We start from the raw sequence: 24,137 nt of genomic DNA on the forward strand, positions 1-24,137 counted from the left end.
GTTTTGCTCAGTGTTTAGTTTTGATTTTGTGTTTTGTAAACTGTGTCTTTTAATAGAGTGTCCAAAATGATACCCATTCTAAATGAACATTAAAGGAAAAAGGATAACAAACACTTAAGTCTTTTTAAGAAACGATTGGTATTCAAATAATAAACTTTCAAAGTGATTTGAAAAAAAAGGCAACAGTATTATAACGCTGTTCAAAAGTCATAAAACGATTGAGAGAAAACATCCTTATAAATTAAACCCAAGGTAAACGCATCAGCTATAAGAGGAAAACAACTAAACCACAGAACACTGACATGTAACAAAAAATACAAACGACAATGTAACATACACAAAAACATGAGTTAAATACTAAAATAGTTTGGTTCTGAGTGTTTTCAGTATTATCAAACAAAAACAAAAGTAAAAAATGTGCACAAACTAAGAACTTTAATATAAAAGTAATAAACAACATACAATCGATTGTAAAATTTGCAAGGAGAAACATATTTTATTAATCCTTGAGTAGAAATATATATAGAAAAACCGAACACAATATAACTGTTTTAAAAGACATCTGTGTCAGCTGAGCGGACGATGTTATTGGAGAAAACTGGACAACTCGACTGGTTCGTTTGCCATCTGCAGATCTGTTAAAAAAAACAATGAAACGATGAGGTCAGTTTACTTAATAGGTTAATACACTACGTTATGTGGTAGTTATTGTGTGATTGGCAAACAGATAAGTATTCATTCACACTCAGCCCCCACCCAAACCCCAAAAGTTAGTTTTATTAAAACGTTAGATGTTGTAAGTCTTTACACATTGATTACTCTAGCTGTGGAACTGTTAGTTCCTTATGTTATATATTGCCTATTTGGGGACCATATATCTATGGTATGCAAATAGTAAAAAAAATATTATAAGGACCTAATAGCTACGGTTCCGAAGCTACGATCACGCATGCTTAATTTAAAGATGGAGTACGCTTTCTCATAATGATAGACTGTTACTTATTTAACCACATATCCTTTATATATATTGACTATTTTTCAAAAACAATATATGCCACAAGCGATGATTGCACCTATTTGTCAACTTTCAATTTCTATACATTCAGTACAAACCTTGTGCCCATCGTTTAATGTTTTGTTTTAAAGTAATCCCTTTAAAAACAATTATGAAAGCCAACACAAGTAAGTTGACTTTTATGAAATATATGTTGTACAAATGACGTCGGAAATGTTTTCCATACCAAAATCCTCTTTTCTATGAATGTTACTTACTCAAAAAATTCGTATCCCGGGTTTTAAACTTACATTCAGAACACGATCTACTTTCACTTCTGAAGGATCTGAAGCACATCTAGAGTTGAGTTGCTTTGTCTTTAAATCTTATATGATATAGTTTTTAGACTTGTGTCTGTCTGCTAGTTTTCGTGTTGTGCCATGGTAGTGTCTGTTTGTTTTTTTCTTCTCAAATAAAGGATAGCAATAACTGATATATATATAAATATACATATGAATAATACATACTTTGTTCTTAGGTACACATTTGATCCAGTGTATGGTATCGTACCACTCTTCCACGTCTGAGAGTGGGTGCTGTACTCTACACTCAGTCCTGGGAAGGCTGTGTTAGTTTTGACCTCGTCACCGTCAAGACTACAAACAAATGAGTGACTTTTAGATTACATGTAATTTTATTTCTGTACTACACTACTAACGGATATGCACTCGTGTCTGTCATTCAATTTTGTTTATTTAAACATTTTGTAAACCGACCTTGAAGTCGATCTTTTTATGACTGTTATATTTGTGTTGTTTTGTTTTACGAAAGAACCATGTTATATACACATAATGAAGTATATCCATACTTTTTTCTTCAACAAAAACATATAAATGGATAACAAATGATTCGTTACTTTATTCTTTTGAGTAAGCTACATGCATACTTCATGGGAAAGGATTTGTTACCTTATTCTTTTGAGTAAGCTACATGCCTGCTTCATGGGAAAGGATTGTTACTTTATTCTTTTGAGTATTATATTACTAAGCTACATGCCTGCTTCATGGGAAAGGATTTGTTACTTTATTATTTTTTGTAAGCTACATATATTTCATCTGGGGAAAGTATTCTTTACTGTTTTACTTTATTCTATAGAGTAGCTAAATGCCTTCCTCTATTTAATAAGCTAAATACATCCCTCCCCTGTTTGAAAGGATTTCTTTACGTTATTCTTTAGAGCAAGCTCTGTGCCTTCCTGCTGGAATGGGATTCTTTACGTTATGCTATTGAGCAAGCTCTGTGCCTTCTTGCTGGAAAGGGACATTTTGCTTTATGCTATGAGCAAGCTCTGTGCCTTCTTGCTGGAAAGGGAATCTTTACTTTATGCTATTGAGCAAGCACTTACCTTCATTTTGGGAAAGCCTTTCTTTACATTAATCTAGAGAGTTAGGTACTAATGGGGATCGATTGATAGTGTGTATTCTATTATATGAGTAACCTATATGTGTACATACCTCTATCTTGTGGGTGGATTCTTTATTTTAATTATTGTATATGAAAGCTTCCAAAGAACATGGAGAACGGAATTTTTCCGTTATTCTATTATACATACTTTCCTCTTCGATTTTTCACTTTGTTCTGTTATTTATGATGGGCTACATATCTTTCACCGGGGTATTATTTACTCTTTTCTATACTTATTTGGAGAGAGATATACTTTTTTCCTGGGAGTAATGAACAATTAAGTGTGTATGGTTAATCAAAATACATGTCCCCTGGAGGAGAGATTTTGTAATTTATTCCCATTGTCTTCAATAATAGTTGAGAAGGATATTTCCTTCTTCCTTTGAAGGCTATAAATGTGTGTATGAATAAGATATATTTTGTACATACCTTCCCCCTGGAGGAGGGACTCTATAATTTATTCCAATGCTATCTAATCGGTTCAACTCATTCGTGCCTAATGTTAACGCAAAACTATCCCAATCATTGTCCATATCCATGGTTCGTTTTGTTTTGTCAGCAACACTCTCCCAGGATGCTTTGTGCCAGGCACGTTCTGCCAAGGCCAGTAATCTGGGAAATATCATATAATAAAAGTTGTCTTCACTCAACACCGTCTCTGACCAAAGATGACCTTGCATTCCTAATAATAAAAGAACCTTTCAATTAAAGCTATTAACAGATATATAAAAAAAATATACATTTATTTTGGATAAAATGGATCCTAAAAATGTACGTACATCAAGTCATCTGTTGCTAGGAAGACACACGTTTCTGATATACAAGGTTCAACGTGTGTTGAGCAATTAAAAAACGTAATGATGTTTACTCCCTCAGGCTTAGACCGTTGGTTTTCCCGTTTGAATGGTTTTACACTAGTAATTTTGGGGCCCTTTATAGCTTGTTGTTCGGTGTGAGCCAAGGCTCCGTGTTGAAGGCCGTACTTTAACCTATAATGGTTTAATTTTTAAATTATTATTTGGATGGAGAGTTGTCTCATTGGCACTCACACCACATCTTCCTATATCTATAGATTACCTTAGCTGTAAGTGGCAGAATTTTTAGGAATTTTGGTCCTCAATGCTCTTCAACTTATTACTTTATTTGGCCTTTTTAACTTTTTTGGATTCGATCGTCACTGAAGAGTTTTTTGTAGACGAAACGCGCGTCTGGCGTATATACTACATTTAGTCCTGGTCGCTATGGTGAGTTTATTTACTATCAAGTAGTTACAAGTGGTAAAACAAATTTTAAAACAAAAATTGCGGGAAACGGTTCTGATTTATTTTTATAATGATCATGAGTACGTTTTGTATTCTAAAATTGATTAACGAAAGACAAAGATTTCAAATCATTTTAACAATGTAAAAGAGATACACACCTGCGATGTTTTCTGGTTTTTGTAAAGCAGGACATTTCTTGTTATTTGCACCACAAACTTCAGATTTACTAAGTGGAACACCCATTCGAGTTACATCTATGTTTTCATATAAGTTATCAGGAAGGAATCTAAATGATTTGTAAGAGTCGGTAAATCTAGGGGCCCAATACAATCCCCTCTCTTCTGGATCAGGCTCGTATGGATGATCAAAGTATAGGTGAGTTGCATGTGACATTATCACCTACAAAATACAAAAATGTTGTAGTTGTTATATAAAAAAGGAGATGCGGTATGACTGCCAATAAGATAACTGTACATACACAATAGACCAAAATGACACAGACATTAACAACTATAGGTCACCGTACGGCCTTCAACAATGAGCAAAGCCCATACCGCATATAGTCAGCTAAAAAAGGCCCCGATAAACAATGTAAAACAATTCAAACGAGAAAACTAACGGCCTTATTTATGTAAAAAAATGAACGAAAAACAAATATGTAACACATAAACAAACGACAACCACTGAATTACAGGCTCCTGACTTGGGACAGACACATACATTTGTACATACATAATGTAGCGGGGTTAAACATGTAAGCGGGATCCCAACCGGCCTCCCTCTAACCTGGTACAGTTGTATAACAGTACAACATAAGAACGAACTGTAAAAATCAGTTGAAAAAGGCTTATCTAATCAGATAGACAAAAAATAAAAGTGGAGGTTTAAAAAATGGAAAATAATTTGCAAAATATGCAGAATAACGCGTCAACAATATTTCCGTAGGGACAAAAAAATATGAATGTAATATATTAGAGAATAATTAGATGGTGTCATCCAAGTGAAAAGTTTAACGCTATAAAACCAGGTTCACTCTACCATTTTCTACATTTAGAACTGCCTGTACCAACTCAGGAATATGACAGTTGTTGCCCAACCGTTTGATGTGTTTTATCCTTTGATTTTCCTATATGATTATAGGGACTTTCTATTTTGAATTTTCAGTTCAGTTTTTTTGTGATTTTTCTTTTTAAAGCACTATCATTTTCTATGTTCAGTAGACCGTGAAAATGGTGGGGGGGATATCTAATTTGGCATTAAAAGTAATAGAATCATATCATAGGGAACATGTATTCGAAGTTTTAAGTTGATTAAAACGTTAACCTGAAGCGGTGCGAACCGGTAATTTACGGACGAACAAAGAGACGGACGGACGCAAAGACCAGAAAACATAATTCCTAGAACTTGGGCATAATAAATGGGGCATAACAAATCTCGATTACAGAAAAATGGTCCAAAAATATATGCAAAGAGAAAGACAAATTAGTGTGAATATAAACGAAAGTGGTTCAAATCTTCGTGATTTTCACTCAGGAAAAGAACTGTATCAATATGGAAAAGGATCTTTGGTGATTTTCACTCAGGAAAAGAACTGTATCAATATGAACAAAGGAGGGAAAAAATATATAACTGCACAACAGTACCCTTATATCAAATTAAGGGAGCCTGGATCATAGTTTCTCAATAAGTTTCTAATAATTATATGCACGAAGAATTAAGAACAATTATATGAAATAAATCATGTCAGTAACGAATTGCTTCAAACTTCTTGTGTTCTACAGAGTTTTAGAAATTTTATAATATCTTTCTGATTTACATTTGATCCAATGTTTCAATGAGCTATTATGGCTTTTAACGAAAAATCTGACATGTATAGTACTTATAATAGATATAGGAAGATGTGGAATGGGTGCCAATGAGACAACTCTCCATCTAACTCACAATTATAAAAGTAAACCATTATATGGTACAATACGATTTTTAAAAAGGAGCCTAGGCTCACACCAAACAGCAAGCTATAAAGAGCCTCAAACATTACTAGTGTAAAACCATCCAACCGGAAAAAAAACAACGATCAATCTAAAAAAAAACAACAACCTGCAAACGGTAAACACTTATGAAGCACATAAACAAACATCAGATTCCTGACTTAGGATAAGTAAAAGTTACCTTGTAACCAGCGTTGGCATAGTTATACGCACGTCTGGCTTCTCCCCATTCCCAAACATTATCCCAGGCATTACTGTAGATGTGTTGGTTCTGATACATGCTTATATTAAACGGCAAGCCATCTCCCGCGTTGAACCCATCCTCCCAACCAGCCATGTTAAGTCCTTGAGTAAAAGTAATATTAGCTACGCGTTGAGTGAAATAGTTCTTTAATTCGCTATTGATTGATGCAGCGTCTCCGGAAAAATTAAAATTAAGTTGGTCGCATTTTGTTGAATTTACCCATGCAGTTTTTGCAACCTCGTCGCCTCCAAAATGATATATGTTCAATGGATGGCCAACAGCAGTATGCATGGCTTTTAACTCAGAAACTACTTTTTGAATAAAAACATAAGTTGACTCAATGCACGGATTTACTGCATTGTCTTTAAAATATTGTACAGATAAGAATTTTGACTCATTATCTGGATCTATCAATCTGTACTTCTCCGCTTCATTCATATTTGAGGTGCTGTATTTTCTGTAGCGTGCCTCCATAGCAATGATAGCTGCGCGTGCGTGACCTGGTGTGTCTATTTCCGGAATTACTTCAATGTGGCGTTTTTTAGCATAGCTTAAAATATCTTTGTATTCTTGAATGGAATAAAAACCTGAACCGGATGTAGTGGTATCAGGACCAGAGCCTAATTGTGGTATCAAACAAACATCTTCAGTATCGCTATGACATCGTTTAGAGCCAACCTGAAAAGACAGAGTGGAAAACATGTGGCAGTATTCAAAGATATATGATTTTAGGTACTCGTTGAGCGAGAGTAAAGCGTAGATATGCTCAGTCCTCGAAAAAAAGTGATATCAGCTATTGAGGACTGATGTAGGGGGAATGACTCACAAATTCTGAAAAAAAACATCATTATTCCATCGTTTGTTTCTAAGTTTTATTTTATTTTCTACTTTCGTCACCCATGTCACAGTTGTATATATATAAAAGATGCGATATGATTACCAATGAAACAACTCTGAGAGTCTCCACAAGAGACCGATATGATACCGCAAATTCAGCTATAAAAGTCCCCGAAATCACAATTTACAACAATTCAAACGAGAAAATGTCGGCCTAGTTTATGTTTATTCATTTCTCTGTACAACCTCACATATTTTTGTTTTCAATTTCTTTTTATCTTGTCAAACAATAACTGATTTATTTCATTTTAGTTGCATAACTTTTATTTGCACAACTTATAACAAGAGTGTCATTGAATCTTCGTAGTTTTATAAGACATCATAAATAATTTCATTTTCACAAATAAGTCGGTTAAGTATAATATCGAGGTATTATTATCAAATTCACATAATTCAAGCAGTAGTGCACCTGAAAACCTTGACTGTATTGTTTGCCTTATATACTGAGAAGACCAAACGTTGCTTAAGGATGGAATAATTTAGTCATTTGGCGAGAAGGAGAAAATGTTTCATTCTCAATAAAGTCTGTCCATGATAAGCATGGAGTCAAAATAAATATAAGTGACCAACCTTATATTAACTTGAATCAAACCTGAAAACACATATAAGCCACAATGCGCTTAAAACTTACAATGTAATGTGACTTTAAAATTTTTATTTCTCGCAGATTCAAATTTAACTAAAACGACATCCAGTTACAATACGTTATAAACACCAAATTAATATGACAACATATGGAATATTGAATTAAAATGACACCTAGCTGTCACCAAACGCCATTAGTCAAGTATCAATACAATGAAACATATAAAATAGTTCATTTATCGGTTATACATTTAACATTGGAAATGGTTCTATATTTTACTAACCTGGGTTAATTCTGGTAAACCATTGATTTCAATTCTCCACCCTTCGTCGTCCGCCAGGTGGAGATGTAATTTATTCAGTTTATACATTGTCATTGAGTCCATCAGTTTTTCAAGAACAGTCTTTGAAACAAAATTCCTTGCAACATCAATAAACATTCCTCTGAATTCAAAACGAGGCTCGTCTCGAATCTCCATCTGTGGTATACTTAGACCACGTGACAAAAGACTAAGAAGAGACTGTACACCATATAACACACCAGCATTTGTCTTTCCATATATGGTAACAGTTTTTGCTGGCGGATTCACAGTTAAACTATATCCCTCCGCAGAAAGTATAGTGCTGTTTATAGACAAATATATATTGACTCCATTAGCCGAAGCGATGACACTGCTATCAAAGCTATATTTATCTGCAAAGTGATTTTGTAAAACATTATTTAGATATAAAGAAAATATATCATTGTTATTCTAAATAATATTAACATACGTACGCCTTTATTCTGTTTTAATTGCTCAAGATTAACAGAAACCACTTTTCAAGACAAATTGTCATTCGGAACATAACACTAAGATCTATATAAATGTATATAGATACTGAACATTTCCATATGATTATCATGTTGAAGCGTTGAAAAAAGTAAAATCACAAAAATACTGAACTTTGAGGAAAATCAATTCGGAAAGTTCATAATCACATGGCAAATTCAAATAATAAAACACATCAAAAACGAATGGACAAGAACTGTCATATTCCTGACTTGGTACATGCATTTTCAAATGTAGAAAATGATAGATTAAACCTGGTTTTATAACCATAACCCTCTCACTTTGATGACAGTCTCATCAAATTCCGTTATATTTACAATGATGCGTGAACTAACATATTGTATCAGAGCATAATATGGTGTGTTTTTTTCTTCATAAAACAATATTCTGATCACCAATTTCATTGCAAAAAATACCCCATAACTTAGTGTATATTAAAGGAAAATATTTTAATTCAATTAGGTAAACTAAAAACTTTTCAAAAATAATTGATTTTATGACATTCCCTTCCCTCCCTCCGCTGAAGTTAAATGATTTCTCCCTTACCTGTAAGAAATGATGCTTCATTGTCCAGTCCACTGTGAACTATTGTCACCTTTCCAGTCATATCGAGCAGTTTAGATGTGTCAAGGTTAGTTATTTCTTTTGGGGTTGGTATGACCATTTTCATCTGGACATTAGCATTAGTTGTTTTATAACGTTGATAACGTGCCTGTGGAGAATAAGGGTTGTATTTATCATCCTTTGTTCGCTTCCACTGTTTGGCGCTTGTAAAGTCCTTAACAAATCCTTCCTTAGTACTATCGATAACACGTGCATTTAGTCCGTTTGCTGTGATGTACCAGTTAGGTGGAATGTCTGTTTTAGACACAGCCCAATTAGCGGCATAAAATGTTATTTCTCTCGTTCCATTTTGAGGTAACTCTTTGAATCCGGTTGTAGGGGTCATTGAATAGAGACAGCCGTTCTCGTGCATTACTTTGAGATTGACATTCGGAAGCGTATATCCCTCTGGCTTAGTATACAGACCATCTTCCGAAAGAATGTGCTTAGATTCTACTATGAAAAAACTGAAAAAATATATTCTCCAGTTGACCCCTGACAGAGACTTTGATGCCTTATTGTTGAAGGTCACTTTAAAGAGATGTCGACTTCCATCATCAAGGTTCTCCACCATATCAACTTTAACGTCCAAACCGGAAGCGATCTGATCTAAATCGGATTGCGTTGCTATCTGTGAATTTACATAACCTGCAATAGAAAAAAATGTTTTAATATCATATTGGGAAGCAATTTGATCTAAAATCAGACTCGAACTCAGAAGCGATTTGAACTAAGTCATGTTGTGTTATTATCTGTGAATTTACATAACCTACACATATGCAGGTAAAAAAAAGAAAAAAATAGAAGAAAAATATAGATAGATATATATAGGAAATAAAATTTAACAGGAGTAGTGTCCCATAGACCTAGTACTATAAAGAATTATGTAATTTCTCCAGGTCACAGTGGCACCCATAACAACTATGTTTTGTCAATAACTTGGTGTATATCAGGTTAATTAGTGTAAATGTGTATTCATGTGTTGCCTTTTTTTTTTTTTTTTTTTTTGTCTAAATGTACTTCAATCATTCTAATCATTTTCTGTGCTTTATTTTGTAATTCATTCATTTGATTGTATAGCTCAAATTTTGGGCACCATGATTGGTTAATAAAAATTATCTTATCTTATCTTATGCATGCTACAATAGAAACACATTTTGTTATGTAATGTTGAGGAACAATTTTATTTGAAATCAGACTCAAATCAAGAAGCGATTTGAACTAAATCGGTCTGTGTTACTATTTGTGAATTTACATAGCATACAATAGAAAACCTTTTTCTAATGGCATGTTAGGGAACAAGATGCAATGACAAGACTGCAATATCTTTTCGGCAATAATCATTGTAGTTTCATGGATATAATATGTTATCCTGTGTTCTATAGTATTTTGCATCTAGTAGTATCATAACTGTTTCGCATGACTGAGTTCAGCTTGTTTTCTTACACATAAAAAAAAGGGTTTGACTCTTGAAAAGGTATCGTACAGAAAGTTGTACAAATTAACAGTAATCGTCAAGTTCACAGCGACATGAACAAACGGAGATTTTGAGATATCGTCAATGACAACGATCTAATAATTAAATGGCGACTTGGAGAAATTGTCAATGCGACAAATATCAACAAACTAAGACTTGGATTATTGTCAATAACACATTTATCTTATAAACTAACGGAGATTTAAAGTAATTTTTACTGGCACAGCGATCTTATATACATTTCTACAAACAGAGGTTCAGTTTACTTGTAATTATAGATGACGCAGCGAGGTTATGAACAAACGAAGATTTGGAGTAAACGCTTACTGACACAATGACTTTATGATTAATCATAGATTAGATTAATCGTCAATGAGATATATAGGCTAAGCGATCTTATGTATAAACAAAGATTTGGAGTAATCGTCAATAAGATATATAGCAATCTTATGAACTAAGAGAGATTTGGAGTAATCGTCAATGAGATAGCGATCTTATGAACAAACAGAAATTTGGAGTGATCGTCAATGAGATAGCGATCTTCTAAACAAACAGAGGTTTAGAGACACCGCGATATCTTATGATCATTATTAAACAAAAATAGTGCTGTATACGGTAACAGCAATGTATATATACCCTGGAAGAAACGTACATGATCTGTTTGCCCTTTCATCTCCTGGTTTTGACGGGCTTCGTGTTCCTCCGTCTTTAGTTTTCTACGTGTGTTGTAAACTTTTGTATTTTTGTTCGGTCGTTTGGTAAACATATCAGAATTTCAGGATCTCCTATTAAACTTGTCATACGACAAAACTAAGAATATTTACTAGACTTTGCCAGAAATGACGCTTTTTAAATAATAGCGTGTTACTTGTCATCTTGAAAAGAAACTTTTCAATAAGCCAAATAAAAAAGATTATGTACAAAAAAGAAGTATGCCCGAACATGTGGAAACGGTTTATTAGAGCAAATGTTCCTACTTTCTCCCTGAATGTACGTGCTACATGTAGCTCGGATTGTACCTTATAACAGATTTGTTAATTATTTTTTTTAACATCATGTACATGTATATTTTTGATTCAAGTTATATACGGACACTGATCTATAATACAAGTAAGGAATTATAAGTATAAAAGAATAGAAACTTGTTCAGTTAGTGTGATTTTATTTTTACATGTATTAATGCGAAATAGAACGGTTATAAGTATGCATGTATATAATAATCATATACTGTACCATAAAACAAAAACCGAAAAAAAAATTTCTCTAAAACATTATACAAAAAAGAAACAACACTGAAACGTTTCATTTACTATAGTTAATAATTTAAAACAGGATCCAATATTTGTTTAACTTTGACATATTATTAATTATTGTAATATTTCATTAATTATATAGTTTAAAAAATTCCGAGTTTAAAATTAGGTTCGGTCATACTTTTTATTAGCACGACTTTGGTACATAAACCCGGGATAAACGTTACTTATATAAAAGGAAACGGATAAAAAAAAAGATAAGAAATATTTCGGTTTAATCAACAAGACTATTTGTGACGGAAGTAAGGGAGGACTATAGGATTGGAGAATGATGCGTAATACCTTAATATCTAAGACTTGTACACTAATGTGTTAAAGTTTGACGTAAATACTGGTCAGTCTGGTGTCTTTGTTTGATAAGGAGACAGAAACATTTCATGTATTTCAAATTTATAAAGTTTACGTCTGACAATACCGATAATAGATAGATAGTTAGAAAATTGTATAAGTAAAAAAAAGTTAGAAAAAAAGGAAAAAACATAATAATTAGAATTAGGATGAAATTATGTTGGTTCCTGCTATCCCATTTTGTCAGTCTCCTTATGATTACTGACCATGTATATACGTTCAGCTGTTCACTATTGTATCTTATATAATCCCTGTAAACTTGCCTTTCAAAGATTGTGACTTGGATGAAGAGTTGTCTCATTAGCACTAAATCCACATCTTCTTATATCTATTAACCCAACATTTTCAAATTCGAGTCAGAAAAGGGATTTATGAATCCTTGTTTAATGGTACTAAGATTTCAGTATACACTTTTGTATGTATATTTCTTTTGATAGTAAAATGTATAAAATGTAATATAATTTGTAATATAACGCATAACTTTGGTAAAGTAATAGTCCAAAATACAAATGTACATAACTTATTGTAATATATCATGCTGGTTTTGTTTAAGTTATTGTAATGTAATGCATTACATGACAATGTAATCTGCCCAATAACTGCTTAATGTGTTTTTGTATGGTGATATTGGATGGGCTCCATTCAAAATTAAACAGTAGACTAGTGTTTCAGGAAATATTGAATGAAATGAATAACGACAAGAGCAAACAACAAATGTAAATGTTTGGTTACGCATGCAGAAGAGTAGATTAATGAATCGGCATTTCAGAGTTAGAAAAAAGTTTCCAAAAAAATAATACTTTTGCAACTTAAATGAAGCAATAATTGTAGAAATCCAAATTAGTTTCTATTTTTTCATAGCAATCGACAGTTTAAACGCGGACCGTAAAGAGGACCCCAAAATGAACTGTTACGAAAACAACGAGAAAAAAATAACAACATACTCATTATTGCTTGCTCGACATGGAGGTAGGGTACATGTAACATAATACTTTATTTGCAAAAGTATATTAACGATTACCTGTTATATGTTATATTATGTGTACAATAGTTACATTTGTAGCTGGTTGCAATATTAGAAATGTTATCGCGTGTTCTAAAGTAAATGTTACGGTCGTATTATCACATACTGATAGGCTGATAAGACCTGTCTCAGATCTGATGAATGAAGTTAAAATACCATAACGATATATTAGTATTTCCAGATATATGTAGAGGGTACTTTGTATGTCTCTGGTATTTTATACAGTGTAATAATTCTTCAATGTAAATCCAAGACGAGCTGATATACCAAACGTTACATTGGTTTGAGAAGACGAAAGAGAACAAGATACAATAACCCAACCTATAGTTGTTAATTTCTGTGTCATGTCTTTAGGAGTGTTGTCTCATTGACAATCATACCACTCATTTCTATGAAAAATACAATTTGAAAAAAGACAATGAAATGGTTGAACATGAACATAATTATGTAGGTTGTATATCTATTATCAATCACAAGCGATAACATGGGTTATTAAGATCAATTTGACATATACAGGTTAAACAAGATAGAAATCAAAAGAACAAGTATATACGACAATAGTATATTCAATCCTTTTATAAATATTGTTAAAAAGACAATTATCCAGACCACCTTAACTCAAATGAAGATGATGTAAGCAATCATAAAATTGAGAATGGAAATGGGGAATGTGTCAAAGAGACAACAACCCGACCAAAATAAAAAACAACAGCAGAAGGTCACCAACAGGTCTTCAATGTAGCGAGAAATTCCCGCACCCGGAGGCGCGGTAGTCAATAGTCAACCGTAGAGCCTTCAACAATGAGAAAAACCCATATAGTCAGATATAAAAGGCATAATAAAAATATGAAACAATTAAATTGAGAGAGTAACGCCCCAAATTCATAACAAAACAATTTACGAATAAAAATATGACAGACATGAACCAACGACAACCACTGGACTACAGACTCCTAGCGGACATGGTACATATACATAAAGAATGTGGCGGGTTAAACACGTTTGAGAGCACCAAGCCTCCCTCTGAACTAGGACAACACAAATCGATCAAATCATGTTAATTTATACAATAACAATAGTAAGATGTAAAATATCATTTTAATTTTATGCAAATGAGCTGTGTCCCGAGGGCTTCGTACGACAAAGATCTGTCCGCTTTACATATTTTTAATTTAGAACAACAATAACTTTCTAGTGCGTTTATTACAGTAACAACATTTAACATTTATAAAACCTATATAAACAACATTTATATATAAATATAACATACCTGCCATCAAAAATACACAAACATGTACCATAATGTTTTTAGCTTCCATTTTTAAGTCCGTACAACCAATGAATTAGTATGCTTTTAAAAGTTTAGTTTCACCGTGAATGTTAAAAGCCACAGATAAGTCAATACGTCATGTGCATTCAGTCCCACATTACAAAATTACAAAAATAAGTAATAAATCTTAAGTGGTTGTGGCTATTTTACGCAAACAACGTGTAAACATTGATAACCCTATAATAGTCTCAAATTACATGTCAACAAAATGTAATGAACTTTTACACATGTCAACCTTTTGATCAAATTACAGGTAAATGTTGACATACACTGTATCATCTGTAAGAAAATGAAATAAAGTTTCTTATGCTAAAAAAAATTTGTATACACGGTAATGTTATCTATTGACTAAGGTACGATTATTAAAGTTCAAGAACGGGGGAATGGGGGAAAAATCAGTTTCAAATTTTACAAATGTTTGATGGAGAAAATAGTCATGTACGTGTAGTAAAGCAGATGAACAAAAAATATATTTTGAATCAAGAGGTTCCCAATACCTTTGAAGGTTAAATTTGGAGAAAAAAAAAATTGATTGATAGCGCCGGAAAATAAAAAAAAAAAATTTAAAATAATGTTTGCGTTTCAGAAATGAAATGAAAAATAAAATTGTTTTCTGTATAAAGTTGTGGAGAAAAATACCTTAAAGACATTGAATTTCAAAAAATAATATTGCATTATATATATTTCTGACATTGACCTATTGAGAAGTTTTATCTTTAATGCAATATTTAATGCCTGTTATCATCTCAATAAATCTATTTCATAATAAGTAAAGAATATTAAATTCACATTGCATTCAACATAAAGTAATGCACATACACAACACGTTTTATTACGTAAAAAGGGAGAAAACACGGGTTACACATTAAGTACTTTCCCAAAATGCTTGTTGGTAGTTTAGTACTTAAAGAAACCCGTAATTATTATTTACAGATGTTTAAGTATCGTCAAGTCTAGCTCTTGTGGAGTGTTGTCTCATTGGCAATCATACCACATCTTCTTTTTTTTTATTTGTAATGTTTTATGATGATGCTTTATCAGAAATCGATTTATCTATCTATACTTTTCCAGGATTACTGTCCCGTTGATATATGTGTGACGGGATTGCTCCCTTTAGAAAATTTGGTAGATATTAAGTCAGTCGTAAGCGTTTGGGTAACTGCAGTACTTCTTTAGCTCAGTCGATTAACGCGCTGTCTTGTAACAGAGGTCCCGTGTTCGTTTCCCGGTGGAGACACGCAATTTTATAATGAAATTCATGCTCTCCGGTTACATACGCACAACCTTATATGTGTGACCTAAAGAAAGCCGGATGTGAATCTATTTTGGGTTTTAATCTTTTCGTTGCATAATAATGTAACTACGCATTTATTGTTAAATATTTCAAGGTTGAAACGCACGAAAGAATGTAAAAAAATCTTCATTGTAAATCAAAATTTACAATCATAAATTATATCTAGCAACGGACCATCTTCCGTTTGATTGAACTGACAAATTCATTTATTCATTTCAATGTAGTACACACCATTTAAAGGGGCATTATCTGTTAAGTTCATATTGACCAATTTCGACTTAAATTATATTCAGCACAAAACTAAAAAGAACAAAAAAAGTACCAATGGGCCAACTCTCCATCAAAGTAAAATTTGTAAAGGTAAACCATTATAGATCAAAGTACGGTCTTCAACACGGAGCCTTGACTCACACCGAACAGCAAGATCTAAAGGGCATGAACAATGACAAGTGTAAAAATTTTAAACAGAAAACCAACGGACTAATATCCATATACAAATGAAAAACAAGAAACATGCATGAACCACACGCACAAACGACAACTGAACACCAGGTTCCTGACGTAGACCTTGAAGGCATAAAACTTTGCTCAGTGCTCGGAGCACAAAAATCATGCTCGAAACATGAAATCCAGCAATTTGATTGGTTGATTTTCGAGTCTGAGTACAAAAATATACTCGAAAGTTTTATGACCGTGAACAATACAGCGGGTTTCAACCTTAAACAATAGCGTAGTTAAAAACAAAGAAAGACGCACTTTGAAAATCTCAATGAAAAAAGATAGATCCAAGAAAGGTAAGAATGCATATACATTGAACATTTTCAATACTATAAAAGCCGGTTAGTGTCAGGGGGATTTTTATATTTAAGTCGTTATATAGGCTTAGCTAAGTTGCTATAATGACTTAGCTAATTTATCAAACCTAACTAACTCGTTAAAACAACTAAGCCTACTTGTTATAACGACGTAGCTAATTTTACTCGTAATAACAACTTAGCTTTCTCTTTTAAACAACTTAGCTAATTTGTTAAAACGACTTAGCTAACTCGTTTAAACCACTTAGCTAACTTGTTTGAACGACTTAGCTAACTTGTTATAACGACTTAGCTAATCTAACTCGTTATAACGTCAAGTTAGTCGTTAAAACAACTTGGCTATTTATTATTTATATGGATCTTGTCTGTACACCAGCTTTGATTATTTGTAATATCTTCAATTTTTCACTTATTCTTACAACATTTGTATAAACTTCAAGATTAAAAAAAAACGTTTTTTTTTCTAAAGTGAACATTGATTGGTTAAATATTTCTCAGTGATGTCCTGTGTTTGAATTTGTTTGTTAGATTTTTGGTCATGAATGTTTGTCTCTAATATTTAATTAACTGTGCATTTGTATTCAGATATCGCAGATCCAATTTATTCGTTCATTGTGTAATCATACGTTTTTTGATTGAGTTAAGTCTGCCAATTGATATTTTATCGTATGTTTTTCTATGTTGTGATGTTATGCTATTGTTTCAGAAAAAGGGAGAAGGTTTTGATCCATTAAAACGTTTAATTCCTCTGCAAATGTTTGCACATGTCCTAAGTCAGGAATCTGATGTAAAGTAGTTGTCGTTTGTTTATGTAATATATACGTGTTTCTCGTTTCTCGTTTTGTTTATATGGATTAGACCGTTGGTTTTCCCGTCTGAATGGTTTTACACGTCTAGTAATTTTGGGGCCCTTTATAGCTTGTTGTTCGGTGTGAGCCAAGGCTCCGCGTTGAAGGCCGTACTTTAACCTATAATGGTTTACTTTTTAAATTGTTATTTGGATGGAGAGTTGTCTCATTGGCACTCACACCACATCTTCCTATATCTATTGACTACGTTGTTTAAACAAGTTAGCTAAGTCGTTATAACGACTTAAAAATAAAACTCTACCTTGACAATAACCGGCTTCCGTACCATACCTCAGTTGTTTTAACTACGGATTTTTTCAGATAATTTTTTAAACTATAAAAAAAAATCCCATTTTGCACAAAAGTCATGTTGTTGTTGGTTGTTGTAAGCTGAACATTTCCCTTCACCATACCTTGAATTCGTGCCAAGTAACGTTCGGCACACAGCCTTTGACCAGACTCGCATACGTATGGATTTTTGTGACGAAAACTCTTCTTCGTTGATTTAAGTTTAAAAACATGAACATGTACTTATAGAATGAAACAAAATCCTTTAATTGAAACAATGTTACCCTAGGATTAAACTATTTGTTCTAAAACCAAATCACAGATTATAATGGAGTATGAAACATCTATAAATACCAAAATCAGGAGATGTTGTATTATTGCCGATGAGACATCTGTCCTCCACAATAATTATGAAGTGGATGTCAACAATCAAAGACAACCGTACGGCTTTAAACAATAAGACTAAACCTATACCATGTAGGTGGCTATAAAGGCAACGACAGGAAAAATATTAAACAATTCAATAATTCAGAATTTTAACGGTGTTAATAAATAAAACATGATACGGTATGGATTGCCAATGATACAACTTTTCACAAGAGCGCAAATGACACAGAAATTAACAACAATAGGTAAACTAATTTATACTGTCCGGAATTGTTTCACACGTTTTGAACCGGAAGTTGTGAAATTATAAAAATTAATTAGTATACTCCATCATCGAGTTAGTGGGCTGTCAAGCTGACCTAACTATCCCTGAAAGCAGCCGTTGTGAAGAAATAACATCAAAATAGTCAACAAACCAAAAAGAACTCACCAAAACCAGGTTACTGCCTTAAAATAATGGGCTGGTATTTACACAAACATAATTGCCAGTTAACTCCATGTTGTGACATGCTTATGATTTGGGAACGTTGCAACATTTTCAGATTGATAAAAAAAATCATTACAAAAAACTGTATCGCGCCTAAAACAACAAAACTTGAGACTTCATAACGCAACAAATATCACATAATTCTTCTGTGATGGTAACACTTTAAAAAAAAATATATGAAACATATTTAGTTCCTTAATGCCTGAGTAAACTTATATACAGAACAGAGGAGCATAACATGATTGTTGTAATTGACCACTGTACATTCCATGCTGTTGAGGTTCTTATTTTAAACTGGACGACTCTACTGGTTCTTCTGCCATCTGCAGATCTGTAAATTAACATGAAATAAAATAACATTGACATGTACATATACACAAAATTTATTGAAACATAATAAAACTCAGATTTCTATGGTTTGTATTACCTTATAGACGTCCACATTCTTTCGTATTTAGTTCATATAATTATTGTTTTTTTCTTGATTTGTATCTCCTTAATCAATATGTAAAATTTGAGTATCAGTAAATTACCATTGCCTCTAAATTGGAATCAAACTCATTTTAGACTCACATTATAATGCCTTAGGTTGTTTTTTGTTGCTCTAGTGCGTTTGTTTTTGGTGTTGTCAGTGTTCGTGCTACTTGCGAGTTTTTGTTTAACTTTTCATGCAAGGCGTTGTCAGTGATTACACGACTTGTGGGCTTTGTGTTATGACATGCATGGCCTTTTGTAAGTGTTTGTGACTTGCGAGTTTTTTGCCTATACATGGCGTTGTCAGTGTTTGTGACTTGTGAGTATGTTCCCTATGCATGGCGTTGTCAGTGTTTGTGACTTGTGAGTATTTTCCCTATGCATGGCGTTGTCGGTGGTTGCACGACTTGTGTTTTTATTGTGTTATGCGATACATGGCGTTGTCAGTATTTGTAACTTGTGATTTTGTCCCTATGCATGGCGTTATCAGTGTTTGTACGACTTTTCAATTTTGTTGTCATACATAGCGCTGTTAGTATTTGTAGGAATTGTGAGTTTTTGTTTTGCTATTCATAGTGCTGTTAGTGTATCTACGCCTTGTGAGTTTAAGTTTAAATTTATTGTTGTGTTATTTGCAGAATATTATTTAATGTGTGAAAACTGAGGGTTGATATTCATTAAAGTAATCTTTACTTCGTTCGTAAGAAAACAGTTGGTTCTGTGTCTCGTATCGTTCCTGTCTCCCAAATCTGATTGTCGGTACTAAACTCTATATTCAGTCCTGGGAACACAGTATTTAGTTTGATCTCGCCTTCTTCGTTACTGCAAGTAAGTTAGTAAGCAAGTGTAAAGATACAGTTTTATTATCAAATTCAAATGCATATAGAATTTTTATTTTTAAGTAACACAATTTTTTTTTAAGAAATGACAATAACTTATATCTTATAAATTATCTTTGTAAAAACGAAATTGAATTTAACAAATGCACTTTCAACTTTTATCATATTTTTTGGACGATTTGGCATACATGAAAGGAAGCCATGTGTTCGGATTTATCTTTATTTATACACGAGTTCATTCTTAACCATTTTCTCTGATCATCAGTGATAAACTGGAAGTCAACATTTTAAATGTAAAAAGTTAAATTACAAAAAATGCCCAACTTCAAGGGAAATTTAAAACGAAAAGTCCTTCACAAAATGGCAGTCTCAAAAGCTTGAACACATCAATCGAATTGAAAATAACTTTTATACTCCTGACTTCAGACATTTCCTCATGTAGAAAATAGTGGATTAAATTGGTGTCATTGTATAGCTAGCTAATGGCTCACTTGTATAACAGTCGCATATAATTTCGTAGAAGAAATTACGAGATGGCAAAATCACATTTGAACAAATATGTATAAAAACTAGCAAACGAAAATTACTAAGTAGTCGTAAGAAATCATATTCTTACTTACAATAAAACAGTGCATACTGAACAATTAAACATACGATTATTTCTTTTTTCCAAATTGAATACTATTTGGTAACAAGCAAGTTATCAATTAATTTGAAATCAATGGATTGTTTTTTTAATGACGTACATTTTAAAGATCATTCATTCATTCATTCATTCACAATTGACAATAGACAAATAGTGCAGTACACTGTTCGTAAAAATACAATACAACTCCTTATATTCTAATATTGTTAGAGGTGTGCCGGTCTAAATGCTTGCATGAGGTGAATTATTAGGGACTGTTTACTATTTTCTGTAATCTATGTGTAAAAATTTTGATAGCTTTGAAAATCAGCGCTTTGTTTTACCAAGATACCTTGCTCCTTAGGAGATATATACTATACTCTTAAATTTTATCTTGTTCCAGCGGAGATTTAAAACCACATGTTTTATTTAAATGATTTTTATCTGAGTCCAACACGTTGACAATTAATGAGTCATTTACCTTGCTCCTAGGTAGGGACTCTGTTCCATACAGATTGCTCTCCCTCTCATTGGGATATATACAATGTTGTTAAATTTTGAATAAGTGACAATTGATAACTGAGTCCCATTAATTATGTTATGTACCTTGCTCCTGGAGGAGGGACTCTGTACTGTATTCCCATGTCGTCCAATTGCTTTAACTCCCTTTTTCCAACTGTTTCTGCAAAGTTATCCCAATCGTTCTTCCTCATACTGTTTTGTAATGTTTCGTCCACAACATTCTCCCATGATGCTTTGTGCCAGGCACGTTCTGCCAAGGCCAGTAACCTTGGAAACACCATATAATAGAAATTATCTTCATTTAATATGGTCTCCGACCAAAGATGACCTTGCATTCCTGTAAATTAAATATTTTCTCAATAATATTTTTTATTATACAAATTGTGTATCTATATCTATATATTACTGAACATTCAAGAGTAAACTAGTATTTGTACGATACTATACATCGTATTTCCAAATGTTAAAACTTTTATTTACTCAATTAATTGGTGAATGTATTATAATTGAAATAAGTTAAAACTAAAATACAATCTAGTGACATGCTAGTAGTCCTTTGTTAATGTATTATTAATGTATGTACCATTGTCATTTACTTTAACTGTGCGTAGTGCTGTATGTTTGTTTAGATTCTGGATTAGTTAGAAGTATAGGGGAGTCAGTTCTCCCTAAACAAGTTTTTCTACACATTTCTACGCTTTTACCAAGCAACCAGAAGCCTATGGTCTTTGTTATTTTGTTTTTATATTTTTTTAATTTTAGGTTGTTGATTTGTTTTGGGGATAAGTGTTCCGTCAATTTTTACTGAATTCATTTTGTTTATCGGACATCTGAAGCCCGGGCTTTACTCGCTGTGTTGAAGACCTATTGGTGTTCTGCGGTTGTTTTCTGTGCTTATTTCCATTCTCAATTTTATCAACCTTGATTTATGGTATTAACCCAACACTGGAAATCTGGACTATTGAATATAATGTTACCACAGAAATGCAAAATATTGTTTAATATTGCAAAGACTATCGGTATACCATTGGCCAAAGTCACGGGCACTCTATCTTCACGGGCACTCTATCTCCACGGGCACTCTATCTCTAGTTTAACGACTTTTCTTTTTTTCTTTACTATCATTTTGTCAATTAATGAATACTCAATTATATAAAACAGAAAACACACCTGCTATGTGTTTAGGTTTATGTAGCAAAGGACAAGTGGTATATTCTTTGCATTCATCAGCTCTGATAATCGAAACACCAATAACCATCACTGGAAATCTTGACTACTGAATATTATGGTACCAACAGAAATTTAATATATATTGTTGAATAATTTAAAAGAATACAATTGATTTACCAATGCCCATTTTGCACGGGCACCCTATCTCTAGTTTTTTTTCACGTTTTCCTTTTACTTTACTATCATTTTCTCAGTAAATGAATACTCAATGATATATAACAGACAACACACCTGCTATGTTTTCATGTTTATGCAGCAAAAGACAAGTGGTATTGCCTTGGCATATATCAGCTCTGCTAATCGAAACATAAAAAAACATGACTTGGCATCTTGACTACTGAATATTATGATACCAACAGAAATGTTACATTTTGTTGAATAATAAAGAAAATACCATATATTTACACTGGACCACTTGACACGTACACCCTATCTCTAGTTTTACGCGTTTCCCTTTTTCTTTTTTCAAATTATGAATACTCTAGAATATATAAAGTAGAACATACCTGCTATGTTTTTAGTTTTATGCAGCGAAGGACAAGTGTTATTTGTTTTGCATATATCAGCTCTACTAATCGAAGCTCCCATAACGGTTACATCTATATTCTGATATAGGTTATCCGGCTGAAATCCAAATGTTTTGTAAGAGTCTGTACATCGCGTAGCCCAATACAATCCCCTTTCCTCTGGATCAGGTTCGTATGGATGGTCAAAATACAGGTGAGTTGCATGTGACATTATCACCTGGTGAGACAAAATACAGGTGAGTTGCATGTGATATTATGACCTGGTGAGACAAAATACAGATGAGTTACTGTGAAATTATCACCTGGTGAGACAAAATACAGGTGAGTTGCATGTGACATTATCACCTGGTGAGACAAAATACAGATGAGTTGCATGTGACATTATCACCTGGTGAGACAAAATACAGATGAGTTGCATGTGACATTATCACCTGGTGAGACAAAATACATGTGAGTTGCATGTGACATTATCACCTGGTGAGACAAAATACATGTGAGTTGCATGTGACATTATCACCTGGTGAGACAAAATACAGATGAGTTGCATGTGACATTATGACCTGGTGAGACAAAATACAGATGAGTTGCATGTGACATTATCACCTGGTGAGACAAAATACAGGTGAGTTGCATGTGACATTATGACCTTGTGAGACAAAATACAGATGAGTTGCATGTGACATTATCCCCTGGTGAGACACAATACAGATGAGTTGCATGTGACATTATCACCTGGTGAGACAAATACAGGTGAGTTGCATGTGACATTTTCACCTCGTGAGACAAAATACAGGTGAGTTGCATGTGACATTATTACCTGGTGAGACAAAATACAGATGAGTTGCATGTGACATTATCACCTGGTGAGACAAAATACAGATGAGTTGCATGTGACATTATCACCTGGGGAGACAACATACAGATGAGTTGCATGTGACATTATTACCTGGTGAGACAAAATGTACAGATGTATAGCCTTATCCTGTAGACACATAAACATATATGTTTTACATTGAATAATTAACCTCTGATGATTTACATCTTGTACATATTAAAACAAAAAGATTCAATTAAAATTATTTTCATTTCACCTTTTAAATCACATAAAAAATCGTGAAAATAAAGAGGTGTCAATGCTCAGTTGTTCACTTGATGACTTTAGGTAGATTATTAATTGAAAATCTAATCCGTAGTTTGCAAACTATTTGAGTGTGCAAGGAATAAATATGAAAACAATTATATAAGGATCAATATTATACACATTCTAAGTTAATAAACTAGTTATTAACATTTTTCAACTAATTAAAGATCTTATATAACATATGTAGTCTTAAAATATGAACCAATGAGACAACATTTCATTCAAGTCAAAATGTGTAAATGCAATATGTGTTAAAAAAAAATGGAAGGAATAAAAAGATAATATGTATGATGTTGATATT

General features: G+C 32.9%; 1 protein-coding gene across 1 annotated transcript in view; it reads right to left on the bottom strand.

The window, feature by feature from the left end:
• Positions 1 to 420: 420 nt before the first annotated feature.
• LOC134717553 (uncharacterized) overlaps positions 421 to 24,137 on the bottom strand; it is a 30,619-nt gene continuing 6,902 nt past the window's right edge. Inside the window, exons 5-16 of the mRNA XM_063580043.1 lie at positions 22,675 to 22,912; positions 21,023 to 21,275; positions 19,646 to 19,774; positions 18,681 to 18,809; positions 17,959 to 18,089; positions 8,811 to 9,515; positions 7,719 to 8,128; positions 5,890 to 6,630; positions 3,879 to 4,119; positions 2,888 to 3,140; positions 1,522 to 1,650; positions 421 to 635 (exon numbers count right to left, since the gene is read on the bottom strand). Of these exons, the coding sequence (XP_063436113.1) occupies positions 500 to 635; positions 1,522 to 1,650; positions 2,888 to 3,140; positions 3,879 to 4,119; positions 5,890 to 6,630; positions 7,719 to 8,128; positions 8,811 to 9,515; positions 17,959 to 18,089; positions 18,681 to 18,809; positions 19,646 to 19,774; positions 21,023 to 21,275; positions 22,675 to 22,912 (3,495 nt within the window). The 3' untranslated portion in view covers positions 421 to 499. The remainder of the gene's footprint in view (positions 636 to 1,521; positions 1,651 to 2,887; positions 3,141 to 3,878; positions 4,120 to 5,889; positions 6,631 to 7,718; positions 8,129 to 8,810; positions 9,516 to 17,958; positions 18,090 to 18,680; positions 18,810 to 19,645; positions 19,775 to 21,022; positions 21,276 to 22,674; positions 22,913 to 24,137) is intronic.

This window comes from Mytilus trossulus, chromosome 5 (assembly GCF_036588685.1).
Source record: "Mytilus trossulus isolate FHL-02 chromosome 5, PNRI_Mtr1.1.1.hap1, whole genome shotgun sequence".
Lineage (NCBI taxonomy): Eukaryota > Metazoa > Mollusca > Bivalvia > Mytilida > Mytilidae > Mytilus > Mytilus trossulus.